At 37.8% G+C, this 20,772-nt stretch overlaps 1 protein-coding gene across 4 annotated transcripts in view; it reads right to left on the bottom strand.

Moving 5' to 3' along the window:
* Nucleotides 1-20,772, bottom strand: part of LOC112610656 (leukemia-associated protein 1) — a 441,521-nt gene that overhangs the window by 399,722 nt on the left and 21,027 nt on the right. For 2 of the 4 annotated variants that reach the window (XR_003116459.1, XM_025364054.1), the window contains one exon: nt 18,421-19,013. The exons of the other annotated variants lie outside the window; for them this stretch is intronic. Coding sequence is in view for 1 of the 2 variants with exons in the window: in XM_025364054.1 (XP_025219839.1) it covers nt 18,898-19,013 (116 nt within the window). In the remaining variant the exon portion in view is untranslated. Of the gene's footprint in view, nt 1-18,420; nt 19,014-20,772 lie in introns of those variants that run through there. 4 annotated transcript variants of the gene reach the window in all.

The following is a 20,772-nucleotide window of genomic DNA, read 5'->3' as shown; positions in this document are numbered from 1 at the left end:
ATGCGCTTACATACCTATGCTAAAATTTTGCCTATAATTTTAGGCGGGTTACTCTGCTTTGTGAGTAAATTCCTATTCTGCCTCAGGACTAAAATATAGGAAAGGGAGAGCCATGAAAGGATTTTTAATGGAAATGTCATATTGAGGTGTACACTGGTTGAAGTCCTGGAGACTTGAAGATGGAATGTAAAACAGCCTGTGACCTAAGTAAGAATCAATTAGGACCACAGCTGTGTACCTAGGGATAGTGGGGATAGAGAAAAGAGGAATTCAAGGAAATAATTAAATTGGTGGAATTCCATTGGTGGAATGGGAAAACTGGTTGGTTGGCTGTATGGGGCAAGAGCAAGGGATACCCAGATTTCTGGTTTAGGATGTGGACTAAAAGGAGAAGTAGGCCTCAAGTCCAGGGGAAGGAACTCTGTTTTGTCCCTGTAGAATCTGAAGTATCAGAGAACTTCAGATTGGTAGCAGGGGGTGTTGAGGTAGTCTGGCTCTCTGGAGTCATTAAAATGTAGGTGGTAGCTAAAGCCTTGTGGGGGCTTAGATGGACCACAAAGGGTGCCTTGTAAGAAGTGGTCTGAGGAGGGAACCTTGGGAATACCCACATTCAGGGGAAGAAGGGGAGCAGAAGGAATCTTTGAAGAACAGTGATGAGTGACTAAAGACAGAGCGGTGTCCTTAGCATATAACTGATGAATAAATCCTGCTTCCTTGATAATAGAAACATGTTGCTGCTTTGTTCCCTTTATATGACTGAAAAAGCTGTGTTCTCTTGAATTTAGGAGGACAGTGAAGATAGGAGAGGATGAAATCTTGCTTTTCCCTTTTTATGAAACTAGAGATACCTAAGGAAGAAGAAAAGGAGAAATGGAAGAAATCAAACTTTCTCTTTCCCCTGCTCAGTCTCCAAGCCCTCAAGGAAAGGAGTTGGGACAGACTGAGTCCCCTTGATGGTGTTTTTTGCACTTCAAAACCACACTTAATCTCCAACAGTTAGTAGCAGAAGGTGCTAAAATCACTGTCTGGCTAAGGAAATAAGGAAGCAAGCATGGAAGGAAATGGTTTTCCTTTGCCTTGTCCATTTCCTTCCTTCCAACACGTTAACCTGTTTCAGTTAACCTGACTAGGGATTTATTGGAAGCAGTGACTCAAGTACAAAAACCACCCCAAAATTTAGTGGCTTAAAATAACATTACCTTGCTCAGTATAGAAAACTTGTTTCTAATCCACTGGATGACAGCTGGGGCAGCTCAAAGGCTGGGGCTGGCATCATCTGAAGGCTTGTCCACTTGCCTTTCTAGTGGTTAATACTGAATGATGGCTGGAACCTTAGTTGGGGCTATCAGCCAGAATACCTACACGTGGCCTCTCCGTGTAGTCTGGCTGCCTCACAACAGGGTGGCTAGTTCCACAGGTCCTAAGACTGAGAACCAGATGGATACTGTATCACAGAGTCTCGCTCTGTCACCCAGACTGGAGTGCAGTGGCACAATGTTGGCTCACTGCAACCTCTCCCGGGTTGAAGCAATTCTCCTGCCTCAGCATCCCGAGCAGCTGGGACTACAGGCCCCCACCACCACGCCCGGCTGATTTTTGTATTTTTAGTAGAGATGGGGTTTCACCGTGCTAACCAGGATGGTCTCGATCTCCTGACCTCGTGATCCACCCACCTTGTCCTCCCAAAGTGCTGGGATTACAGGTGTGAGCCACCGCACCCGGCGAAACTGTATAATTTTTTATAACCTAGTCTTAGAAGCCATGCTGAATTATATCCATCACTTCCGTTTGTTAAAAGCAAATTACTAAGGCCATATATGTTCTGGGGAGGGGAATTAGACTCCACCTTTTAATGGTAGGAGTGTCAAAGAATTTGCAGCATGTTTAAAATCACCACACATAACTTCAGATAAATAGATTTATAAACAGTACGTTTGTACATTAGAAAGGTTTAAACATAAGAAACCTAATAAATACCCTCTTTTTTATATTAGAATGAAATATAAAAACCCAAACATTTAAATGTTCCAGCAAACCTAATCCTGAGCCAACTTAAGTAGGCAGTCTGTCTCATAATCTTCCCATACCACCTTCTCCCTGTGACCATTCCCTCCACATCAGGCCTCCTGTACACACATACCTGTCTGCCAACCTAGATAGGACATTCACAGTAGCTGTACCTCCAGGGTGATGAAAACTTTTTTCTTTGACCTCCATGAGTTGTCCCAACTTTGGACCTCACAGGATCACTAGCAATCAATGGCATAATGTCCTTACTTCTCAAAAAAGCAAAATGCTATGGAGAATATTCCAGTAAGTAATTTTATAATAATAATTAAAACAAAATGACATTTCCCAAAAGGGACAATATGCTTTTAGATGTTACAATATTGATGTTTATTGGGGCTTGTTTATTCATCAAAGTCAGTAATTCTAAAGGAACAGTTGAGGCTTTAAGTATTTCATAAGAATATGCATGTTTCCTATGAAGGCAATGTAACACTTGATTATTACAATAAAAAAATGGATACTTCTCCCACCTTTATAATGCAAACTGATTTATTTTTATTTTAAACCAGCATATATAATTATTTGTTTGGTAGAGATGCTCAAGAGTTATCCCTCTAAAAATCTAAAAATACTACTTTTCATTGAATAATCAAGGTTAAATAATCTTTTCTTATAACCTAGTATCTTGTAAAATTCTCCCTAAGCTGATAGTAACTTATACCTCTTTGGTGGTTTTTTTTTTTTAAAGAAATACTAAATGTGCTTCCTCTGTTACTTAGAAATAGATATAGTGCTTAGGCCATTTTGATAATTTGTACTTTCCTAAAGGCTAATCCCTCTAATTTTGGTAATTTTGCATATTTATATTTATGATGAGTCAAAATCACATTGTAAGTTCATACGGTAGAATACAGGTTTTTAAATAAGTACATCCAGATAAGAAGCAAATGTATATTTATGAGCCCTTTATTTTTTGGTGTATTACTTAATGATGTTTGAAGTAGCTTTTTAAAAAAATAAAATGAAACTATACCTTTGTATTTAAAGTTTCTCGTACAGTAATGATTAAAAAAAAAAAAGGGATGCAGCATTCAGGATAAACTGATAGACTTTGCTATCAGCTCCAAACTGTACTTACTTCTCTGTGAGCTCATAGCTACCATGGAGGCAGCCCAAAGGAGCTTAAGTAAACACTAAAATTACATAATGCGGTTCTGAAGGAGCAACAACCCCAACCAAACTATGCCATATAGTTTCACAGATGCTGTTTTTCTGTATGCCAGAATGCTCTCCTATCTATAGAATGACTTCACAGTAATGATAACATGAAAGAAAATTGGAAGAGGGCCAGTCTGTCTCCAGACATTTTGAATGAAAGCAGGGTTGAGGAAATTATTTCAAAAATTTTTTAAAACCTTATAAACTAAGCATTTAGTAGCATTTTGGAAAGTGCTATAGTGAAACTGGCACATCGAGAAATAAATTCAATACAGAAAATAGGATACCAGGATCACATAGTTTAGGGTCTTAAAAAAGAATGTATGATCTTGCTAGCTAATAGTAATAATGCTCTGTCCACAAATACATTAAGAAGTAAATGCAATCTTCTTAAGTAAAAGACAAAGAATTACATGTCCTTAAGGTAGTAACGTTATTCCTATGAATATGTGAGTAAAAATTCAACTTTACCTAATTAAATTACAGAAACAGACCCCTCCCCCGTCAGATTAACAAAGATTGAAAATAAGTGCTAATAACCAGTGCCACTAAGAATGCAATAAAACTTTCAGTCTTGGCTGGGCTAGATGGCTTAAATGCCTGTAATCTCAGCACTTTGAGAGGCCGAGGCAGGCGGATTATGAGGTCAGGAGTTCGAGACCAGCCTGGCCAACATGGTGAAACTCCATCTCTACTAAAAAATATATAAAAATTGGCCGTGCAGGATGGCGTGTGCCTGTAATCCCAGCTACTCGGGAGGCTGAGGCAGGAGAATCACTTGAACCTGGGAGGTGGAGGTTGCAGTAAGCCAAGATCATGCCACTGCACTGCAGCCTGGGTGACAGAGCACACTTGGTCTCATAAAAAAAAAAATTCAGTCTTATCTATTGCTGTATTACCTTTCTGGGGTCTTAAAAATGTCCAGCTCTTTGACACAGTAGTTCCACTAACAGGAACCAATCTAAAGGAGATTATCAGATATGAAATCAAAGATTTGTGCATATTCACTAGAGTATCTATACAGAGGAAACAGTCTGAATATTCAACAGTGAGACAGTGGTTTAATAAACCATGGTATATCAATCTAACAAAATATGTATCTCTTAAAAATAATGACACAGAAATATTAATATTTAATATACACTTAAGGTTTTTAGGTTATAAAACATTTCTCATTTATTTAAAAATACATGTATAATGCATTTGTAAAATGCACAGGAAAAGGATGGAAAAAAGTACACCAAAATGTATTCTGTGATTATGGTCACTTTTACCTTTGTATATTTTCTAAAATGAGCACATATTATTTTAACAATTAGGAAAAAAAATCATTAAAGCTAAAAGATTTTCTTCTAAATATTTAAATCAAATGACATATATTTATAACTTTATAGCACAAGGATAGTTAATAAAGTAACATAACCTATTAGTTACTTTTCATAAGTAACTTTTCATTTTGCATAGTTATAACAGTATCTACCAGTGAATAATCTGCTTACTAAAATAATGTATAGGCAAATATAGAGTATTATGCAAAGGTATAATTTGAGGTTTCACATTTTGCTGGAAAAGTTGTTCAGGCAAATGTTGGTAGAATCTGTAAGTTCATCTGTAAAGCTATTGTACATTAGCTATTTTACAATAGTATTTTTAAAATTTATTACTTTTAATTGTGGCAAAAGTTATAAATGGTAAATATAAAATTTACCATTGTCACCATTTTTAAGGGTACAGTTCAGTAGTGATAAGTATATTCACATTGCTGTATATGATACTATTTTATGGATAATGGCTATTGATTTTATAAAAATACATGCTCATTTATAAATAATTCAAACAACATAGAAAGTTACAGGAAAGTTTTTAAATCTCAGATGCTAGCTTTTACCATCAATATAAATGAATATCATTTTAGTATATATTTCTATGCATTTCTATGAATAAGATCATTTTATTTAAGATGAGAACATTACAGTATCTTTTTTTTTTTTTTTTTTTTTGAGATGGAGTCTCGCTCTGTCGCCCAGGCTGGAGTGCAGTGGTGCAATGTCGGCTCACTGCAAGCTCCGCCTCCCAGGTTCACGCCATTCTCCTGCCTCAGCCTCCAGAGTAGCTGGGACTACAGGTGCCTGCCACCACGCCCAGCTAATTTTTTTTTTTTTTTTTTGTATTTTTAGTAGAGACGGGGTTTCACTGTGTTAGCCAAGATGGTCTCGATCTCCTGACCTCGTGATCCGCCTGCCTCGGCCTCCCAAAGTGCTGGGATTACAGGCGTGAACCACCACGCCCGGCCGAGAACATCACAGTACTTTTAAATTGAAAAGTATTAAATTTAAAATTATTCTAATTCGGTGAAAGAGAAATGGAAGGAACTGCTGAACTTTTGAAAATGTTTATTTGTCACAAGAAAGCTTAGTTCCTAAAATACCCAAGATTTTAAAAATTAAGGCTTTGAAACATACATTTTAATCTGTATGTTTCAAATTCAGAAATGCCAGCAGACTCTGCTATGAAAAATATATTTTTATTGGTTATGTTATTGTTTTTACAAAGTCAAGTTTTAATGTTTGTTTTGTAACTTTCATTTCTTTAGTTATTTCATCTTGATCTGTACTTAAAAATCCAGAGCTTACAACATGCTGTGGTTCTGTATATCTTACTTATTAATTTTGATTCATCACTTAGTCATCTGCTCTTTACTAAGAAGTTTTTTTTCCCCTAGATGGACTCATAGATGCTATATTTGCCTTTTTTTGTTAATTCCTGAACGGCACTTATTATTTAGATATAATAGTTTTGGGTCATGCTGGCTTTGCCTTAAAACTGTGCAGACATTTTTCCTTTGTTTCCTGGCTTCGAATATTGCTTAGAGGAAGTGTAAGGCCAGCTTGATTTCCTCCCTCTTGTAAGTGATTTAGTTTTCTGCCAAGAGATTTGAAAAGTTTTTTCTTCACTCTTTATGAGCATATGCCTCAATGTTGAATATATGTCCATTTTACATTGAACATTTTATTCTGCAGACTTGTTTATTTTGTGGAAATTCTCCTCTATTACATCTTTAATTGCCTTTTCTGATTCATTTGTTGCATTATATATGCAGGGGATGGATCAGCTTATATTATGTCAGCTTTGTGTTACTTCCACATTATCTTCTTTGCAATTTCTTCCGTCTATTTTTCTTTTTTTTTTTTTTTTTTTTTTGAGACGGAGTCTCGCTCTGCCGCCCAGGCTGGAGTGCAGTGGCCGGATCTCAGCTCACTGCAAGCTCCGCCTCCCGGGTTCACGCCATTCTCCTGCCTCAGCCTCCCCAGTAGCTGGGACTACAGGCGCCCGCCACCTCGCCCGGCTAGTTTTTTGTATTTTTTAGTAGAGACAGGGTTTCACCGTGTCAGCCAGGATGGTCTCGATCGCCTGACCTCGTGATCCACCCGTCTCGGCCTCCCAAAGTGCTGGGATTACAGGCTTGAGCCACCGCGCCCGGCCTTCTTCCGTCTATTTTTCTACTACATTCATTACAATATATTAATTTCTAGAATTTCTTAAATTCATTTATTAACTAGAATTTGAGTACCTACTATATATGTCAGGCACCAGTGGTAAATATGATCACATCCCTGCCTTTATGAAGGTTACATTTCAGTTGAAGATGGAAGAGGAAGAAATAAACTTGTAGTGATAAGAAAAAGAAATGGAGGTAAGGAATTGGGGCGGGTGGGGTGTGGGTACGGAGAGGATTGTGCATTTCAGATAGAATAGTTAGAGCAGGCCTCTCTAAGAGGGCATTTGAGAATAGGCCTGAGTGAAGTGAGGCAGTGAGCTAGGCAAAGACCTGGGCAGTCCAGAAACGAGAAGAGCACATACAAAGGCCCTGAGGTGGGAAAGCAGTGTGCTCAAGGCAGAGTGATTAGAGCCAAACGAGTAACAGGAAGTGGGTGGGAGATGAGACTAGAGAAATGGATAGGCCAGCCAGATCACCAAAGGAGCTATACACCCTAGGAAATAATTTGATTTTTGTTCTAAGTGTGATGAGGAGCCGGCAGATGGTTTATGCTGTAGAAGAACCACTCTGGCTGCTGCTAAGTATTTCAAGAGTAATCACTGAGTATAAGAGATTGGTTAAATGGGTGTTACAGGACTGAAAAAAGCAAAAAGAGAGCACTGAGATAACAGAGTAACTTGGGGAAGCAGCTACTGCCCCTGGTACTGGGTAAACACAGAAAGACCTCAAGTTCCTAGAACCCAGGAGCTAGGAGGAGGGACTTGGCAGAGCTGGAACCCTGACCTCAGAGAAGGAAGTGCTGCCCATCAGCTGCTGGTACCCCTGAGAGGGTCTGTTGGGACTGGTGTAGGAGACCCAAACATAGTTGCAGTTTTGAGCTAACTACCATTGTCAGGGTGAAGGCCCATAGCTGGGGCAACACTGACAGGCACAGAAGGCCTATGAGGGAGAGCAAGTTATTTTCCCCTCTTCTTGACTTCTAGTTTTTCCCTACTACTCTGTATTGATGAAACATAGCAGGAATTCAGCTGGCAAAGCAGAAATAAAGTTTGCAGAGTCCCAGTCCCAGCGTCACAAAGCAGTGTGTATGGAAAGGTTTATTGGTGAAAGACAACAGCTTAATAACTGGGACAAAGAGGAATTAAGGACAATTTCTACATTTTTGCCCATAGCAACTAGAAATGATGCCATATATTGACATGGGGGAAGATGTAGGGAGAAGTAAAATGTGGAGGAGAAGAAAATCAAGAGATTTGTTTTAAATATGCTAGCTTTAAGGTTCTCTTTAGACATCTGAGTGGAGTTGCTGGACAAGCAGTTGTATGTGAGTCCAGAGCTCAACAGAGGTATCAGGGGTAGAATATAAGTGTTAGGAGTCCTATGATGGTAGACAGTATTTAACACCAAGAGATTGAAGACATGACCTTGGAGGGAAATGAATGTTGATGGTGGGGGTGGGTATGAGGAATATGCCTGGGACTCCCAAACATTTGAGAAGAGGAAAATGATCTGGCAAGAAGGTAGTTGGTAATCTCAACAAGAGCACTTTAACTGGTGCTGTGGAGACAATAATCCAAACTGGAACGGATTCAAGAGATAATGTAAGGTGAGGAAGTGGAGATTGCAATTATCGAGTCTTTGAAGAACTTTGATATAAAGGGCCTCCTATTCCCTTTCTAAGCAGATGTGGATATGGACTGTAGGGTGATGAGGGAGAAACTGAGAATGCAGGATACGGAGGGGATAATAACAGGAACAAAATGTTTGAATATGCAAGAGAAGATGAGACCTAGGACACAGTAGAGGGGTTTGCCTTAGATAAGAGCAAGGATAGTTGATCTTTATAACAGGAAGAAAGTATATTTGAGTACAGATAAAAGCATATTGGTAGATTCTATGTGGGAAGATAAGTTTCTCTTGTGACAACTTCTATTTATCAATGAAACAAGATTTGAAGTGAGGAGCATGGAGATGTGGGAGATTTAGGAGAAAAGAGATGGGACGTAATCATTTTGGAGAAGATAAGAATGAATTCATTAGGGGAATGTTCTGGGACTGCCAGTCTTCCCTCTTGGTGAGAATTTGACTTCCAGCTATGTCTTATTTCATTTCTTGCTGTTCCAAATTTATTTTGAAATAATTGCATTCTTTTGGCCTCTGTTGCCTTAGGTTGTGGACATTTTCTTTTTCTAGCTGATTCTAGTAATGCTTTTAAAGGAGTTCTTACTGTTAAAAGAGTTCTTTTAAAGGAGTTCTTACTGTTGTTTTTCCAGTATACAAAATATACTGTTGTATACTTTTTGTAAAGTATATGTGCAGAGAGATTCTGTGGTCTGTTTTCACTCCCCATTTTATCTGGAAGTCTAGAAATGTGTTATTTATTTATTTATTTATTTATTTATTTAACTATCTATTTATGAGACAAGGTCTCACTCTGTTGCCCAGGCAGGAGTGCAGTGGCACAATCGCACTTCCTTGCAGCCTTGACCTCCTGGGCTCAAGTGATCCTCCCACCTCGGCCTCTCAAAGTACTGGGATTATAGGCATGAGCTACTGCATCCAGCCCTAGAATCATGTTTTTAAATGGGGTACTACACTTCATATTTTTTTCAGATCACCCTATGTATAGAAATATAACAAAAGGAGTCATATTAATATTATATATTACAATAGCCACTATTTACTGAGTGCCTGTGAGCCAGGCACTATGCTAGGTACTTTACATACATGAGCTTTAAAACTTATAATGACCATACAAGGTAAATCTTATTTCCAGTTACTTCCACAAGAAACCTTTTTTACTGATCGTAAAATCTTACCTGAACCTCACACAGCTGATCAAAATGAACAAAGTAAGCATAAATTTTTCTTTTTTGTGTGTCAAAAATTAGCATTTAAGGCCGGGTACAGTGGCTCATGCCTGTAATCCCAACATTTTGGGAGACCAAGGCAGGAGGGTCACTTGAGGCCAGGAGTTCGAGACCAGCCTGGGCAACATAGCGAAACCCCATCTCTACTAAAAATACAAAAAAATTAGGCAGGTGTGGTGGCATGTGACTGTAATCCCAGCTACTTGGAAGGCTGAAGCAGAAGAGTCACTTGAACCCCAGAGGCAGAGGTTGCAGTGAGCCAAGATTGCGGCACTGCACTCCAGCCTGGGCGATAGAATGCGACTCCGTCTCAAAAAAAAAAAAAAAAGAAAAGAAATGCAAAATAATAGTTTGCAAAAATGCACCACACAAACCAACTTTTTAATGTCATATTATATTATTAAATTCTTGGTGGGAGGGTTGCTGACAGACTCAAGGAACTTGGTAAATTAATTGAGGTATCCTTTCTCAAATTACCTTCATCATCAACTAACATACTGAAAGCCTGCTATGTCAGAATACTTAGTACATTGTATTAAACCGTTATAATTTTATAAGTGATAGGATATGTATGTGTTTTTTGGAAATTTCATTATTTGGATTTAAGTAATACCAACTTTTCTCTTGGTCAACAATGTTTATACACACACATAAACATACACACGTATATTTATATTCGTGATGATACGGAAAACATATTAGTATATAAACACATATCTGATTATAGAAGTAGTACATGGTAAGTGAAGAAAGTGTGAAAATAGGTTAAAATAAAGAAAAAAAATATTTTAAAGGACACCAGGAAAAAATAACCAATAGTTCCTTTATTTAGAGGCAACTGTTGAGAGTTGACATATTTCCAGGCAGTTGTTTAAGCTGATGAGATTTCAACTGCTTGTGTACACTGCCTTTTTATGTGACAGTGTATCATAAATGTTTCCTCATGTATCATAAATTGAAAACTCCTCAAAAGTTTCAGTGTCTGCATAATGTTCCTTGTATGGATTACTACTTCCCTAAGTGGTTATTTATTTTCTTTACTTATAAATAATATTGCCATGAGCATTTTATACATAAATCTGTTTTCCTAAACTAGAATTCCTAGAAATGAGCTAAAAGGTCAGCATTTTTAAGCTTCATTATCTGGTAAAATTTTTGCTGTAAAAATTAAATTTCACTTTTAATTCTCTGTATATTTTAATATCAAAAATAAATCTAAGGAGAAAAATTTATGTGGACTACCTTTTAAAGTTGAGAGTCATATTCAAATTTAGACCCAAGGTTTTTGTTTTGATTTTATTCTTAATATTTTAACTTTTAAGGAAAAGTCTGCTCTTCAAAACCAAACTGTTGCCTCCCAACTCAGCATCAGTTTAATCTCACATGTACACCACTAATTCATAGAATAAAATGACAAAAGCAAATGAAAAAATAAAATAGTTATCAGCTGTAATCTAGTCAGCTCCATTACTCAGTATTATTTAAATGAGACAAAGAAATGAGTTGGGTTCTCCCCTAAGAATGTTTAAAGTTGTACTGAGTATGATACAGAATTTTTAGGAAACATAGGATCTCTATACATCTTTTATGACTCTGATCATTATCATTCCATTGTGCCCAGTACTACTCCTCGAATTTTCTTTTTTTCTTTTTCTTTTTTTTTTTTTTTTTGAGACGGAGTCTTGCTCTGTCGCCCAGGCTGGAGTGCAGTGGCCGGATCTCAGCTCACTGCAAGCTCCGCCTCCCGGGTTTACGCCATTCTCCTGCCTCAGCCTCCCGAGTAGCTGAGACTATAGGCGCCCACCACCACACCCAGCTAGTTTTTTGTATTTTTCAGTAGAGACGGGGTTTCACCGTGTTAGCCAGGATGGTCTCGATCTCCTGACCTCGTGATCCGCCTGACTCGGCCTCCCAAAGTGCTGGGATTACAGGCTTGAGCCACCGCGCCCAGCCTACTCCTCCAAATTAAAAAAAAAAAAAAAAAAAAAAGAGATTTAAAGTAAGTTCAAACTCTTTGGTCTAATTTTCAGTACTTTCTATAATCTGGTCTGCTCCAACCTCAAACATAGCATATTGTAGTAGAAAGTAAAGAGTGCTGAATTTGGGAAGTAAGCAAACCTAGATAACACAAGTAGCAATGCTGGGATTGAAACTTTAGGTGAGATATTTAATTTTCCAGGTGTTAAGTTTCCTTTGCAAAATAATGGATTTTGATTAAATGATCTCTAAAATTCCTTCAAACTTTGAAATTCACTGTTTATGTATCTTTCCTACCCCCAGTATATAAGAATTTGAACCTACATCTATCTGATTCCCCAAGTCTGTGCTCATAAACTGAATGTGCCACTTGCCACTTTCCCCCTTAAACCTTATTTTAGCTGCAGAACCCTTTTTTGACTTGACCTATGAAACATATGACAGAAAATTATTTATCTTGAAATTTTGTAATATGCCACAGTTTCATTGACAGAAATAATTAGAAAAATGTACAAAAAAAAAAAAACTAATTTTAAAGTCTGAGTTTAGGTCTCTCCCAGAAAAGCATCACAAAATTAAATACCCAGAAAAATGCATTAAAACTGCGGGATTAAGAGTTCTGATTTGGGAGGGAGTAGAATCCAATATATTTGCAAATTTGTAGCCAATAGTATGAATAACTTCTATTTCTTAGTTTTGCCCAGAAAATCAATTATTCCTCCAAATAGTTTGGATCTGTAGTATATCCAACTTTTTTTTTTTTTTTTTTGAAATGGTATCTCACTCTGTCGCCCAGGCTGGAGTGATGTGGCAGGATCTCGGTTCACTGCAACCTCTGCCTCCCAGGCTCAAGTGATCCTCCCATCTCAGCCTCCTGAGTAGCTTGGATTACAGGCGCGTGCCACCATGCCCTGCTCATTTTTTGTGGTGGTGTTTTTTGGGTTTTTTTTTTTGGAGAGCCGGGGTTTCACCGTGTGCCCCAGGCTGGTCAAGAACTCCTGGACCCAAGCGATCCACCTGTGTTGGTTTCCCAAAGTGCTGAGATTACAGGTGTGAGCCACCACACCTGGCCAACTATATTTTCATTTATTACTCTTTGAAAAATATTATTACTAAGTGCTAACTGGCCACCAGTGCTGTAGCTTGGAAAACTAAGACATTCATTTAGTATGTACAAAACAGGTTGTATTAAAATTCAAGATGTGAAAATTGAAGAATGCTTCTATGCTTTTTTATACTATACATGTCATTTCAGAAACTCTGAAAGGACATGCCTCTCTCTAGTCCTTTCACTGCCATAAGGAGCTCAACATAAAATGAGGGTCAAGAAAAGTATTCTGTTACAGTGTCACTTTGAAAACTGTCAAACTCAATATTTTTGGTCTGGTTTTGATATACATAAATAAAATACATATGTATACAGATTTTATATAACCATATTTACATATATCACATTTTTTCTTTGAAAGTAATGTTTTAAAATTGTAAACAGAATGTGTTAACTAGAGAAATGTTGGAAACCACAAAAGTATTGTCATCTGTAATTCCACCAGCCAGAGAAAAACCAATGTTAACACTCATGTTTCCTTCCTGTATTTAAAATATATAGTTGCTAATTACTACAGTTGTATATCTTATTTTTGTCACTCAGTAGTCTATAATGACCGTTTTTTCATGTTACTGAATAGTTTTGAAAACCGGTTTTTAACATCTGCATAGCATTCCAACATACAGATACACCAAAATTTATCAGTCTCCTCATTTTTAAACATTTAGATTGTTCCTCAATTTCTGCAATTATGTAAAGATATTTTTAGAATCCATCCTCGTCAACTAATAGTCAAAATACTATTGTTGGCTCTCTCTTCTGTCTTGTTTCTTTGTGTGTGTGTGGGCAGGGGGAAGTTGTTATTCCTTCTTCTTATGTACTCCGGCCTATACATGGCTTTCTCTCAACATGAAAACTCCACTCTGGACAATGTTATACAGCTTGTCCTTTCTCCTTTCTAAAACAGTTATCATCCCTGAGTGAGGTCCATATTTCTGCAGCTCTCCTGCAGCAAAAGAATGTGAATTAAAGCCAATTCATGCTTGTATAAAGTCTGGATAGTGTATATTTTAGCTTTAACCAAAGTTGAAATCCAGGAGATTAAAACTCCACCAGCAGACAGACAAAAAATCATTTCTGTTAGCTATACTGAAAATATGACTTAGCACTACATAAGTAGGGAGACAGGGAGTGTGTGTTAACTATGACTTAGCTGATTTTGCCATGATCCTGAATGTGCTATTATATGAATTGTTATTACATTGAAACATTACAGTATAAACATACAATTAGGAAAAGTAAAATTTAAGGTTTTTAACTGGTAAATTCGCTGAAAAACTAAAATCTGCTGTCTAGTTTTTGACTTTTAATAGTATTATTTCAATAACTATCACATTCTGTATTAGCTTTGATATTATTTCTCCACTCATGGAGTAAAGTAGAGAAATCAGAGAAGTGACACAGTGCTTTAAAATTAACTAGCCGGGCACTGTGGCACACACATGTAGCCCTTACTACTCAGGAGGCTGAGGCAGGAGGATAGCTTGAGCCCAAAAGTCAAGGCTGCAGTGAGCCGATCACACCTCTGCATTCCAGCCTGGGCGACAGAGCAAGACTTCATCTCAAAAAAATGAATAAATAATAATAAATAAAATTACTCTCAAAAACTTCAAGTGAGTTAAAAATCTTTTCAATTTAATAGCTTGTTTGGGAGAAGAGTATAACCTCTGTTGTGCCTTGGTGAGAGTTAAACATTTTAAAAAAATAATTTCAAGTTTCTGTGAAGCACTTGGGCCTCTATAATATCAACTCGAAATCTGAAGAAATGCTCATGTTAAGAATTATTTCAAATAGGCCAGTCGCAGTGGTTCACACCTGTAATCCCAGCACTTTGGGAGAATGAGATGGGCGGATCACCTGAGGTCAGGAGTTTGAGACCAGCCTGACCAACATTGAGAAACTCTGTCTCTACTAAAAATACAAAATTAGCCAGTGGTGGGTTGGGGAGGAGGGCGCCTGTAATCCCAGCTACCCGTGAGGCTGAGGCAGGAGAATCGCTTGAACCCAGGAGGCAGAGGTTGTGGTGAGCCGAGATCGTGCCATTGCACTCCAGCCTGGGCAACAAGAGCGAAACTCTGTCTCAAAAAAAAAAAGAAATGAAATAAAAAATATTTTGGCCAGGTGCAGTGGCTCATGCCTGTAATCCCAGCACTTTGGGAGGCCGAGGCGGGCAGATCACGAGGTCAAGAGATTTAGACCATCCTGGCCAACATGGTAAAACCCCATCTCTACTAAAAATACAAAAAAAAATTTTAAAAAAGCTAGGCGTGGTGGTGCACGCCTGTAGTCTCTGCTACTAGGGAGACGGGCAGTAGAATCGCTTGAGCTCAGGAGGTGGAGCTTGCAATGAGCCGAGATTGCACCACTGCACTCCAGCCTGGCTACAGAGGGAGACTCCGTCTCAAACAAACAAACAAAAAAATCGGCCGGGTGCGGTGGCTCACCCCTGTAATCCCAGCACTTTGGGAGGCCGAGGCGGGCAGATCATGAGGTCAGGAGACCATCCTGGCTAACACAGTGAAACCCCGTCTCTACTACAAATGCGAAAAAAATTAGCCAGGCGTGGTGGTGGGCACTTGTAGTCCCAACTACTCAGGAGGCTGAGGCAGGAGAATGGCGTGAACCCAGGAGGCGGAGCTTGCAGTGAGCCGAGATCGCGCCACTGCACTCCAGCCTGGGCGACAGAGCGAGGCTGCGTCTCAAAAAAAAAAAAAAAAAAAAAAAAAATTTCTACCAGTAGCTCTGGACATTGTAGTCATAGATGGGAGAATATTTAGTGAAAAAAGGAAAGTTTTTAAGGGATATAATCCAACTCCCATTTTACAGATGAGGAACATGAAGCGCAGGTATGTGAAATATCTTTACCGCTCAAAGCAGTGTACTTTTTTTTTTTTTTTTTTTTGGAGAAAGGAAGGGGCTTCTAATACTAGTATGGCCTACTGCCTGCCGGTACATAAAAGGTTATAGGACTAATGTGTAGCCATCGCTATTGGACAAACCCAAGAAAGAGATCTTATTTTGATCCTAAGTATATATTTTCCCCTCAAGATTCTTGTTGGAAGATCCATTTCACCTTTATCTATTACCACAGACACAAAAGGGAAGTTCCTTTACACAAATCGATATTCATCCACAATAAAACCCATGAGAAGTTGGAGTTAGTTGGCAAAGCCACAGCATTTTACCACTCCTAGGAGGAACATTTACCTATATTCATATGTATGCATAGCTGTAGCCTCAGTTGTGCTTCAGAAAAATCCCGTTTGCATACATTACCATGTAAATGGTGACCAGTGGAGTTGTGTATCATAGGGACATTGCATATATGTTTTATATATCAAATTAATGAGGGTAGGCTAATTGCCATAATAGGTCACCCCAAAAATATATAGTGGCTCAAAGCTGTTCTTGCTAAACAAGTTTACTACTTGTTTACTAGTTTCCAAGGTCTTTCTGTACCTAAGCATTTAGGAGCTAACTTCCAAGGTTTCCTTGGAGGGGTCAGTCTGTTGGGAGTGTTTTTTAGGGACAGGAGCTTAAAGTTGTTGATTTCTGTAGTTGACTTAAAGAGCTTAAAAGTAGTTGACTTCCATTCTCATCCCACTAGCTAGAGCTTAGTCATATGCCCACATCTTAACTGCAAGGGAGGCTAGGAAATGAAATTTATCTGTATGGCCATGAAGTAAGAACATGGATTTTGATGTCTAGCTGGCTGTCTTTGCTTACTTGAGTGCCCCCCTCCTTCCCAAATTCCTAAGTGGTTACCAAAAATTAAACTAGCTGACACAATTATGCTTCAAATAGAAAAAGTTAATAGTGAAACAAAGGGACTTTTATTTAAGAATTAACCTCTATCCTTTACCTCCTTTAGGCAGAATTGTTAATGCATACCAATAGTCAACTAGCAACTGAAATCTCAAAATGAGGAAAACCCAAATTTTTACAAGCATTACCTTTACATACATATTTAAATGCAGTTTGGCTTGGTTTTCTTATTCCATTACTAGTCAAATTCAGAACTCAGACTTACAGTTCCTTGCTTGTTTTAGGGGCTACCCTATTATTAAATGATGTTTGAAAAATACTCAGCTTTTTACAACAAAGATAGCAATTCCACAAATGAAAACAGCAGTAAGTTAGGTCTGTTTGTTTCCTTTGGATAAGTTGTCATAATCCTCAAACTGTACTCAACTATTCAGTTTTTCATAGAAGCACTGCATGGTTGCACTTCTGAAATCAAAAACAGGAACTATGCCATATAAATGTCAGTAAAACTAAAACTCAGTTCTATGGTTTGATGTTTCTCTTCCCCCTATATTTTCATGTTAATGTCTGATTTTATGTGTACTTAGAATGACTGCATAAAGGTAAATGGTAATCTTACCTGATTCGTTTTCTTTGACAGCCTAACACAGTTTTAGGTTGGGTATGGGGGGCATGGAGGAAACCTGTGAAATAACCTAATATTGTAACTTTCATGGAGGTAAAGGAAAGGGCCAAAGAAACTGCTGTTAATTTGGCATCATTAGAAATTGCTTTATTACTGCCAGAATACAATAAAGATAGATAAATAAAAGAGGCCAGAGTCTTTTAACTATTTGAAAATCTACTACAGAAAAAACTGTTACACTTTGTATAGTCTTATTTTGATACCTGAGCAATTCCTTGAATGTGTTCCACTACCTTAATTCCTTCATGAGACAACTAAGGAGTGGCTTAAATACTGTGAAAATCCAGGATATCCCTGCTTGTTCTCTGTGAAGAAGTAGGAGTCTTCTTATAGTTCATTTAATATTTCCAATATAACATAATTCCACATAGGTTTCTATAGAAATTCCAAGAAAATATTTAAACTGACCAGTCCAGAAGTTTTACATTACTTCAAATATTTCTGGAGAAATGTTACACATAGGTGTCTCTGTAACTTTAAAATGTTTTTCTTTAGGAAACTGTTTCTCTTCTTAGTTTGTACTTAAACTGAACACTGAAGGAACAATTTACAAAGTCACATACTATAGGAGTGAAGTAACAAAAAATAGAGCCTGACTATCTAAACTCCCTTGAAAGACCACACTGACCCAGAAAATAATGGCTTAAAGACAAAAAGGTACCCTTATTGTTTACTTTTTTTTTTTTTGCAGCATATGAGGCACTGTTGAGTGGCACATACAATATATATACAACATTTAAGGCATTATCTTTTGATTTAAAATACAGAAGAGATATGGGTATATGTGAGAAGTAACATAAATAAGGGTATGTTAATGAAGTGCAAACTACACATAATTGCTAAAGAGATGTGGGAAATGAAGTTATTTAACTCTAGATTGATATTGGGTAGAAGTTTGCTGGAATAGGCAAATTTTTTTTTTTTTTTTTTTTTTTTTTTTTGGAGACTGAGTTTTGCTTTGCCCAGGCTGGAGTGAAGTGGCATGATCTCGGCTCACCGCAACCTCCGCTCCCCAGGCTCAAGTGATTCTCCTGCCTCAGCCTTCCAAGTAGCTGGGATTACAGGTGCCCACCACCACGCCTGGCTAATTTTTGTACTTTTAGTAGAGACGGGGTTTTGCCATGTTGGCCAAGGTGGTCTCAAACTCCTGACCTCAGGTGATCCACCTGCCTCGGTCTCCCAAAGTGCTGGGATTACAGGCGTGAGCCACTGTGCCCAGCCAGCAAATCTTACATAGAATTTTTAAGGAGTAGTGAATTTGGATTGCCAGAGAAAAGATAACCATTCATTCATTCAGCAAAGGTTTATTGAGTGCTTACTGTGTGCCAGGCACTGTTCTAGAGGCATAGCAGCAAACAAAACTGTTATAGAACAGAAACAGGCAGGTCATCTCCCAGACATGACACTTTGATAGGAACACAAAATACAAATAGGAGAGCAGAAAGAGATAAAATACAAAGGGAAAGAGCTGGTATTGGGCTTATATTAATATTAAAAGGCCTTACATGCTAGATGTTTCTAAGTGGGAAAAACATGCTGAAAAGATACATGGCATGAATGAACTTATGTCCCTATGTTCAGAACAGACTGCTTTCCCTTCTCTGTTGGTTGGCTTCTAGCCTCCTAGGAACCTTTATAATCATCAGTGTGATCCAATATAAATACTGCACATATGAAGGTTCCCCGTTGAGGAGTTTGGAAGCAAAAAGGGAAAGAATGGCTGGAAAAGACTTCAATCTTCTGTCTCCTTTTATCTTCCCAATGGCTAGTAGAAAATACTATCATCAATCTCTTCCTTGCAATAATCTCCCATATGATATTTGTCTGCATTGTGACTCAATTCCTGAAGGTTCTGTTCTTCATTCCTTTCTGGTAGAATAACTGAAAAGAAAGGAGATTACATTTACATTTGCTTTTTCCAGTCAATCAGGTTTTTCTTATTCGCCCAGCGAGTTTGATGCAAAGTATTTTATGTTTTATATAGGCTAGTGGGGACATGGGTATGGCATGATGAGGCTATATAGTACAAGCTTGAGATTTAATAGCTTGAATTAAATGGGCAATTTTTAAAATGAAAAGAAACATATCTGCAGTGCCTTACAAAGAAGTAACTATAAGAAGTAACATGTTTAGTGATCATTTATAGGGAAGAAATAAAATAAGGAAATGAACCTAAGATTCTAAACTTAAAGGTCCAAAAACTTGTGTTATCACCAATAGTAGCCAAGAAATTTGGAAGAAATACCTTGAAAAAAATAAACTTAATGTCAGATCTAAGTGGGATATTACTAGAAGACAGAGGACAAGCTTTCTTGATAAGCTATCTGGCCTGCTGATGTACATGTGAAAGTCATCATCATACAGAAATTGAGTCCAGGCGCAGTGGCTCACGCCTGTAATCCCAGCACTTTGGGAGGTCTTGAGCCCGGGAGTTCAAGACCAGCCTGGGCAACATGGCAAGGCCCCATCAATACAAAAAAATTTTAAAAAGTTAGCCAGGCATGGTGGCACACCCCTGTAGTCCCAGCTACTCTGGAGGCTTAGGCAGGAGGATCACCTGAGCCCAGGAGTTAGAGGTTGAAGTAAGCCTGCACTCCAGCCTGGGTAACACAGCAAGACCCTGTTTCGTTAAAATAAATAAATAAAAGAAAGAAAAATTGATTGACTCTCTATGGACTAATGAGGGAATGGAATGAAGATCAAATGTTTATGTATGAACTTTGATTGTAAGATAAGTTATCAATTTCTGACAAAAAAATTGAGTAACATACTGTATGATTCCACATATATCAGTTCTAGAAAATGCAAACTGGTCTATAGTGACAGAAAACAGGCCAGTGGTTTCCTAGGGAGAGGTAAGAGGAGGCAAGGATTATAAAGAGGCAGGGGAACTCTTAGGAATGATGGCTATCATCAGTTGTATTTCTTCCTTTCTAACTTGAATGTGGTTTATTTCTTTTTCTTGCCTTTTCCCTGGTCAGAACCTCTGATGTTGAATGAAAGTGGTCAGAGCAAAGAAAATATCTTTGTATTATTCTTTATCTTAGGAGGAAAATGAAAGCATGCAGTTTTTCATCGTTACGCATAAGGCTATCTGTAGGATTTTTGTAGATGTCTTTGGTTGAGAAAGTATCCTTCTATTCCTAGTTTGCTAAAAGGTTAGTGTTTTTGTTTGTTTGTTTGTTTTTAAATCAGGAACAAATACGGGATTTTGTCAGATTTTTTGTGTGTGTCTATTGAGATGATCAGATTTTCTTTTTTAGCTTAATATAGTAACTTACAATGATTAATTTTTAAATTTAAAGCAATGACATATTTTTGGGATAAACCTCATCCAGTAATACTAACTTTCTTATATCTTGTTAGATTTTACTTGTTTAGTTTAGAATTATTGCATCCATGTTCAAGAGGGAAACTGGGCTATAGTTTTCTTTTCTTTTAATGACTTTGTGTGGTTTAGGTATCAGGATAATGCTGGCCGCAAAAAATAAACTGGCAAGTATTCCTTCCTCTTCAGTTTTCTGGAAGATTTGTGTGTAATTGGTATACACAGTGTTATCACTAAGTGTTTGGAAGAATCTACCAGTGTTTTGTGAGAATATTTTTAACTATTAATTTAATTTTTAAAAAATAGATATAT

The sequence above is a fragment of the Theropithecus gelada genome, chromosome 17 (genome assembly GCF_003255815.1).
Source record: "Theropithecus gelada isolate Dixy chromosome 17, Tgel_1.0, whole genome shotgun sequence".
Classification (NCBI taxonomy): Eukaryota; Metazoa; Chordata; class Mammalia; order Primates; family Cercopithecidae; genus Theropithecus; species Theropithecus gelada.
This window is presented reverse-complemented; position numbering and strand designations above follow the sequence as displayed.